The sequence below is a fragment of the Anomaloglossus baeobatrachus genome, chromosome 9 (genome assembly GCF_048569485.1).
Source record: "Anomaloglossus baeobatrachus isolate aAnoBae1 chromosome 9, aAnoBae1.hap1, whole genome shotgun sequence".
NCBI classification, from domain to species: Eukaryota; Metazoa; Chordata; class Amphibia; order Anura; family Aromobatidae; genus Anomaloglossus; species Anomaloglossus baeobatrachus.
The window spans coordinates 44,807,646-44,815,889 of NC_134361.1; the positions used below are offsets into that span (position 1 = coordinate 44,807,646).

Genomic DNA, 8,244 nt, shown 5'->3' on the forward strand with positions numbered 1-8,244 from the left:
ATTAGTATCAATCAATTATCGCTTTTGTGAAGTGGTAGTGGGTAGTAAAGTCAAGACCATCAATGTCTACCTTGGCGATGATCATTTGCCTGGTTGGGGAACACGACCTAAGGTTTAAAGATTTTATGACAGACCAAAGGGACCATCAATGTCTAAAAGGGACTTTGATGATGATCACTTGCCTGGTTGGGGAACACGACCGAAGGTTTAAATGACAGACCAAAGGCCCCCGTACACTTTAGATGTCAGCCAAATTCTGATATGTATGGATGCCTCTTGACTTTGACATGTCGGATCCTTATCTTCCCCTACACCATAAAATGGGAAAGAGGAGGATCCAACATGTCTGATTGTGCACTACTACAGTCAGGGGTCGTTTCCAAGGACCATCAATGTCTAAATGGGACTTTGGCGATGATCAATTGCCTGGTTGGGGAACACGACCTAAGGTTTAAATGACAGACCAAAGGCCCGCACACACTTTAGATGTTAGCCAAACTCTGATATGTGTGGATGCCTCTTGACTTTGACATGTCGGATCTTTATCTTCCCCTACACCATAAATTGGGAAAGAGGAGGATCCAACATGTCTGATTGTGGACTACTACAGTCAGGGGTCGTTTCTAAGGACCATCAATGTCTAAAAGGGACTTTAGTGATGGTCACTTGCCTGGTTGGGGAACACAATCTAAGGTTTAAATGACAGACCAAAGGTCCACATAGACTTTAGATGTCAGCTGAAGTCTGGTATGTATGGATGCGTCCTGACATGTCGGAACCTTTTCTCCCCCCCCATCCTACACTATCTGTTGGGAAAGATGAGGATCCAACATGTCTGATTGTGGACTGCCAACTCCTTTGTTCTCCTTGATATAAATCACCACCAGAGCAGTTTAGCAATGGAGGAAGCGTTTCTGTATATGGAGTAGTCGGGCAAGAAAGCTGCCGACTGAACCATCGTCTGGCCGATACCGGTCTATTGTGTATGAGGCCTCTTTTTTAGTCCACATCTGAGTAGTTGCGTAGGAATATAGCTAGATATAGGACTCATCCAACCAATGCAGTGGATTTCATATTCTCAACATTTAGTCACAATGCATGACCTGATTTATGTTTTTTCTGCTCTGCTGATCATAAGTCTGTGGGTTCATGATTTGCTGACTGCATGGGTGCGTTACGTCTTCATGGCTTTCTTATGCATGCCGGTTATTTCATTCTATACCATCTTTATTCACAATGCATGTTGAGTATATTCAGTGTTCCTTCATTGTATACAGGCCCGGGATGACCTCATTATACTCTTCTTTTTTTGTTTCTTCCTCATGTAGCAAAGTACAGAGGTTTCACCATCATCCTGACCAAATTACATCTCGAGATTTCCAGCGGACGTTTCTTGGGCACCTCTCCTGTCAAGACATGCTTGGGCTCTTGCATTTACCTACAGCAAGCTTTGTCTTGGATTGACAAGGACGCTTATGTTCCAGTCCACTACAGTATTTATTGATGCAGATAATACCCGGTGTTGGTAACGCTTACAGAAAGGGTTTGAGGGTAATTTTACAAAAAATATCGGGGTTTCTTTTGGGAAGGTTCAGTATCTTCATCCATGGAGCTCCTTCTTCTTGGTGCCTGTTCGGCCACCTCTGTCCATACACTACAAGTGAAGTATTCATTGCAAAACACATCGCATATAATATTATTTTGGGAAATGCATTTTGGGACACCTCATCCTTTTTTTACAATGATTGTATGCTGCAAAGAAGCAAATGTGCAATGCTCGGATACAGTATGAGGTATTCATAAGATCTGTGTTACATCAGCGGAGCCACAGCTTTACCGATGGAGATGTAAAATCTGCCGCCAGAAGTTTATTTTTTTTCTACCATGAATCACGCTTGCATGAAATTTCCAAAACACTGTATTACCCAGAGCTCCGCTTTTCTGATATAGAGCTCCGAACCCATTACATACAGTGTGGAAAATAAGTATTGGATAGAAACAGTGGGGATAATAAGTATTTGATCCTCTGCCGATTTTGCAAGTTTTCCCACCTACAAAGAATGGTCTGTATTTTTTTTACCGTAGATACATTTCAGCTGTGACAGAGTCCCCCTCCACCCAAAAAAAAAACATTTAGAAAAATCACATTATATGATTTTTAAATGCTTAATTTGTATTTCATTGCATGAAATAAGTATTTGATACAATAGAAAAATAGAACTATATATTTGATAGAAATCTTTGTTTGCAGTTACAGAGGTCGGTTGTTTCCTGTAGTTCTTGACCAGGTTTGCACACACTGCAGCAGGGATTTTGTCAACTCTTCCATATAGATCTTATCCAGCTCTTTCAGGTTTTGGGGCTGTCACTGGGTTACATTGAGTTTCAGCTCCTCCAAAGATTTTCTATTGGGTTGAGGTCTGGAGACCGGCTAGGCTCCTGCAAGACCCTGAAATGCTTCTTATGGAGCCGCTCCTTGTCCTGGCTGTTTGATTTGGGTCATTGTCATGCGGGAAGACCCAGCCACGACGCATCTTCATTGCTGTTACTTAAGGCCCCGTTACACGCTACGATATATCGGGCAATATGTCGCCGGGGTCACGGATTCCGTGACGCACATCCGGCATCGTTTGACATATCGTAGCGTGTGACAGCTACGAGTGACTGAACGAGCAAAAATACTCACTTTATCGTTGCTCGTTGACACGTCGTTCATTTTCAAAATATCGGTCACATTCCTGGATGCAGGTTGTTTGTCGTTCCTGAGGCAGCACACATCGCTCTGTGTGACACCCCGGGAACGACGAACACAGCTTACCTGCGTCCTGCCGGCAATGAGGAAGGAAGGAGGTGGGCGGGATGTTACGTCCCGCTCATTTCTGCCCCTCCGCTTCTATTGGGCGGCCGCTGTGTGACGTCGCTGTGACACCGAATGTCCCTCCCCCTTCAGGAAGAGGATGTTTGCCGCCCACAGAGAGGTCGTTCGGGAGGTAAGTACGTGTGACAGGGGTGACCGACTTTGTGCGACATGGGCATCAAATTGCCCGTGACGCATAAACGATGGGGACGGGTGCGATTGCACATGCGATCGCACGATAAATCGACGCGTGTAACGGGGCCTTTAGGGGGAAGGAAGTTGTTGGCCAAAATCTCGCGATACATGGCCCCATCCAGCCTCTCTTCAATACGGTGCAGTTGTGTTGTCCCCTTTGCAGAAAAGCTGCCCCAAAGTATGATGCTTCCACCCCCATACTTCACGGCTGGGACGGTGTTCTTGAGTTTATACTCATCCTTATAATAATAATAATATTTACTTATATGCGCTATTAATTCCACAATGCTTTACATACATTGACAACACTGTCCCCATTGTGGCTCACAATCTAGTGTCCCTATTATTATGTCTTTGGAGTGTGGGAGGAAAGCGGAGAACCCGATGGAAACCCACGCAAACACTGGGACAACATACAAACTCCTTGCAGATGTTGTCCTCTTCTTCCTCCAAATACGGCGAGTGGTGTTAATACCAAAAAGTTCTATTCTGGTCTCATTTGACCACATGACCTTCTCCGATGCCTCCTCTGGATCATCCAGATGGTCATTGGCGAACTTCAAACAGGCCTGGACATGTGCAGAGGAACCTGCACATGCCCAGCAGGATTTTAATCCATGACGCCGTAGTGTGTTACTAATGGTAATCTTTAAGACTGTGGTCCCAGCTCTATTCAGGTAATTGTCCAGAATTGATTCCCGTGTAGTTCTTGGCTGATGGCTGACCTTTCTCAGAATCATCCTTATTCCAAGAGGCGAGATCTTGCATGGAGCCCCAGACTGAGTGAGATTGACAGTCATCTTGTGCTTCTTCCATTTTCTAATAATTGTGCCAACAGTTATTGCCTTCTCATCAAACTGCTTGCCAATTGTCCTGTAGCCCATCCCAGCCTTGTGCAGGTCTACAATTTTGTCCCTGGTGTCCTTAACAGCTCTATGGTCTTCGCCATGGTGGAGAGGTTGGAGTGTGTGGATAATTTTCTTTTATACAGGTAACTAGTTCAAACAGGTGCAATTAATTTAGGTAATGAGTGCAGAGTAGGAGCTTTTTAGGCCCCTTTCACACATTTTTTTGCCATCAGTCACAATCCGTTGGCTTGACAGATCGATGGATCTGTCACTGATTGTGGAAAAACTGATGTGAAGGATCCGTCGAAAAAACGGATTCGTCATATCTGTATTTTCAGCCCAACAGTGTTTTTACACCTCATATGAGCATTCTCAGTTTAAAAAAAAGAATCTGTCACTGGATGCCGTCGTTTGAAGGATTACATTGGATCCTGCTCCCATAGGCTTCCATTATACCAAACGACGGATGGTGACTGATCCGTTGCTGTCCATTTTTTCGATGTAGACAAAAAACATTACTTTATCTGTTGTCTCCGTCCAATGTACAAACAATTTTCAACTGATCCGTCGAACGACGGATGAAACGTGAGGCAATGCGTTGCTAATACTAGTCTATGAGAAAAACCGGATCCAGTGGCATCAGTCGCCAGATCCTCAACGGATTGTGACTGACGGCAAAAAACTGATGTGTGAAGGGGGCCTTCAAGAAATAAATAACAGGTCTGGGAGAGCCAGAATTCTTGCTGGTTGGTCGGTGATCAAATACTTATTTCATGCAATAAAACTTGCAAAATCGGCAGCGTATCAAATACTTACTTCACTGTAGCCCTGAAGGTAAATGATAAACCTCTAGGAACCTGCAGCCACCGCTAGTGGCACTTCAGAGCCTACTGCATACTGATTATTAACCACTTCCATGTACATCACCCTTTAGGGGCGGGAGGGTGGAAGCATATCCATCTCTAACAGCAGCGATCAGAGTAAGCTCCAATCGCTGCTGTTAACTCCCTTTAATTCTGCTGTTACTCTCTGACAGCAACCTTTTGGTGGTGCGACTGCCAATAGATTGTCACCGCACACTGTGAGGATTCACAAGTCTGCATTTACAAACTCCCATTAGAGCGAGCTTCCTGATGGATAATCAGTTAACTCAATATGTAGTTAGCAATTTGCAAACAAAACCAAATTGGTGCGACATAATTTTTCATCAATCACAATTGCAAAAATTATTTTTATTTATTTGTATATAAACAAAAAAATATTTTTTTAGCCCAAAATGCTTTTATTGAAAAGAAAAAACTACATTCACCCAGAGAGGCGTCCATCTTGTGCATTGTTGTATTTTGCTCTTTTATATAAGATCTCTTTTGATTCTGTATTCAGCCTTCAGACGCGATGGTTTGTGTCTGCATTATGTCCTACTACTAAAATCTCACTCGCCAGCGCCATCCATCTTTTTCCACTGACTGAATTATGACCGCATTGAAGCATTGTCATTTTCAATAGTGTTTGGCTGTGATCAGGTGGAAGTAATGCTCATTATTTATTGTCTTTTTACTTGGGCAGCGGCCCAGAAATGCATTTTTTTTATGATAAATTTTTAATATATTCTGTTTGCAAATTATCTTTGACAAGAGGAAGCTCCGGGGACAATAACGTTCATGATAAAAGCCACTTTAGTTATAGTCTTACACTTCATGTAACCATGGAGAGCAGCTTTCATTTTACCACAAAAAATGTCATTGTCACTTGATTGGTTGCTATGGAAAACAATGCGATTTTGTGTTAAAATGAAAGCTGTCAATTGATTGGTTGCTATGGACAACAGTGACAGTTTTTGTGGTAAAATGAAAACTGTCACTTCATGGGTTGCTATGGACAACAGCTTTCATTTTACCACAAATACTGTCATTGTTGTCCATAGCAACCCATGAAATGACAGGTTTTATTTTACCACAAGAACTGTCATTGTCCATCGCAACCTATGAAACGACATCTTTCATTTTACGACAGAAACGGTCATTGTCACTTGATTGGTTGCTATGGACAACGATGACCTTTTTTGTGGTAAAATCAACATGGGTTGCTATGGAAAACAATGATTGTTTTAGTGGTAAAATGAAAGCTGTCACTTCATGGGTTGCTATGGACAACAGCTTTCATTTTACCACAAAAACTGTCATTATTGTCCATAGCAACCCATGAAATGACAGGTTTTATTTTACCACAAGAACTGTCATTGTCCATAGCAACCTATGAAACGACATCTTTCATTTTACGACAGAAACGGTCATTGTCACTTGATTGGTTGCTATGGACAACGATGACCTTTTTTGTGGTAAAATCAACATGGGTTGCTATGGAAAACAATGACGTTTTTTTGTGGTCATATGAAAGCTGTCACTTCATGGGTTGCTATGGACAACAGCTTTCATTTTACAATAAAAACTGTCATTGTTTTCCATAGCAACCCATGAAACGACAGCTTTCATTTTACCACAAAAATGGTCATTGTCACTTGATTGGTTGCTATGGACAACAATGAGCGTTTTTGTGTTTAAAATGAAAGCTGTCAATTGGTTGCTATGGACATCAATGACAGTTTTTGTGGTAAAATTAAAGCTGTCGCTTCATTGTTTGCTATGGACAACAGCATTCATTTTACCACAAAAACTGTCATTGTTTTCCATAGCAACCCATGAAGCGACAGCTTTGATTTTACCACAAAAACGGTCATTGTTGTCGATAGCAACCAATCAAGTAACAGCTTTCATTAACCACAAAAACAGTCATTGTTTTCCATAGCAACCAATCGAGTGACAGCTTTCATTTTACAAAAAAAAACGGTCATTGTTGCCCATAGCAACCTATCAAGTGACAGCTTTCTCTTTATCACAAGGTCTTTTTGTTGTCCATAGCAACCATTCAAATCACAGATTTCATTTTAACACAAAAACATGTGTTGCCCATAGCAACCAATCCTATTTAACAGAGCTCTCAATCTCTCTAATACAGACACTAAAAATGAGTCCTGTTATGATCATGTGAGACAAATTTTAAAAGGGGATGCTCGCCATAAATATGTATTTTCTTTATTTGGTGTAATTGCCACTGTTTTCCTGAATCCGGCGTTGTTTTTCTTTTGTTCCTGCGCCTCTCCGTTACGGAGATGAGGGCTTTCCTTCACTGTGTTTAAATCTAGACTTTATAGACAAATGGGCGTGGTTCCCAACTCCTCCATGGACGTTTTTTTGAGGACCACTCCCACTTGGCTAAAATGACACAGTTACATACGGGGAAGAATGGGCCATATCTCAGGAACGGAGAGGCACAGGAACAAAAGAAAAACAACGCCGGATTCAGGAGAACAGCGGCATTTACATTAACTCTAAATTATATAATTATGGCAAGTGACCGTTCCTCTTTAAGGTGGCTCTATCTGCAAGCTTTAATGTCATTGACAGCAAAATTGTGTGATACCTTTTACCCGTATAGAAATTGGTGAACATGAGCATTATGATAATCATCTGTGTTTGCACAATTCACTATATAATTCTGTTGAGCCATTGGGTAATAACCATTATGGCTATAATATCAGGGGACATATAACTACATAATTAGGTTAATTTATTTTTGGGGTATTTTGGAAAAAAAACAGGTGATGACAAGCATGAGTTTTATGTGACTTGACAGGAGAGGATTTACTGCCTCTTTGGTCTGATACAGTTTATCCGGTAATGTCTGCTCAATGTCAGTATTATCCAAAAACGTACAGAGATGTGGAGACACAGAATCATCTGTATGTTCCAAATCCTGATTATTTTCTATATCACAAGGGACCTGTCACTCACCATAAATATGTATTTTTTTTTTAACCTGGTGCAATTGACGCTGTTCTCCTGAATCTGACATTGTTTTTCTTTTGTTCCTGAGCCTCTCCGTTCCTGAGATATGGCCCCTTCTTCCCTGTGTATAAGTGTAGTCAAGTGGGTGTGGTCTGCAGTTCTTCCAAGTGGAGCCTTCTTGATGGCCACGCCTATTTGGCTAAAAAGTCTAGATTTTATATGCAGATAGGTCATATCTCAGGAATGGAGAGGCACTGGAAAATAATAAAAATGACGCCAGATTCAGGAGAACAGTGGCATTTACACCAGATAATAAATATATATTGATGGCAAGTGATAGGTTTTTTTCAAGTCCATTCATATACAATATATACACTGTGAGTTTTTCAATGTCTGGATATGTATTTATAACCAGTGGATCCCACAGCAACCCTGCTCTGTATTTCTGTATAAACCGACCTTCTCTTCTAGTAATCTCTTCCCTTCCATGCTGCATTAT

General features: G+C 41.6%; 1 protein-coding gene across 1 annotated transcript in view; it reads left to right on the forward strand.

Annotated features, from left to right (window-relative positions):
• CCDC9 (coiled-coil domain containing 9) overlaps window positions 1-7,233 on the forward strand; it is a 117,509-nt gene extending 110,276 nt beyond the window's left edge. The window contains exon 15 of the mRNA XM_075323669.1: window positions 1,329-7,233. Coding sequence (XP_075179784.1) covers window positions 1,329-1,358 — 30 coding nt within the window. The 3' untranslated portion in view covers window positions 1,359-7,233. The remainder of the gene's footprint in view (window positions 1-1,328) is intronic.
• Window positions 7,234-8,244: the final 1,011 nt, after the last annotated feature.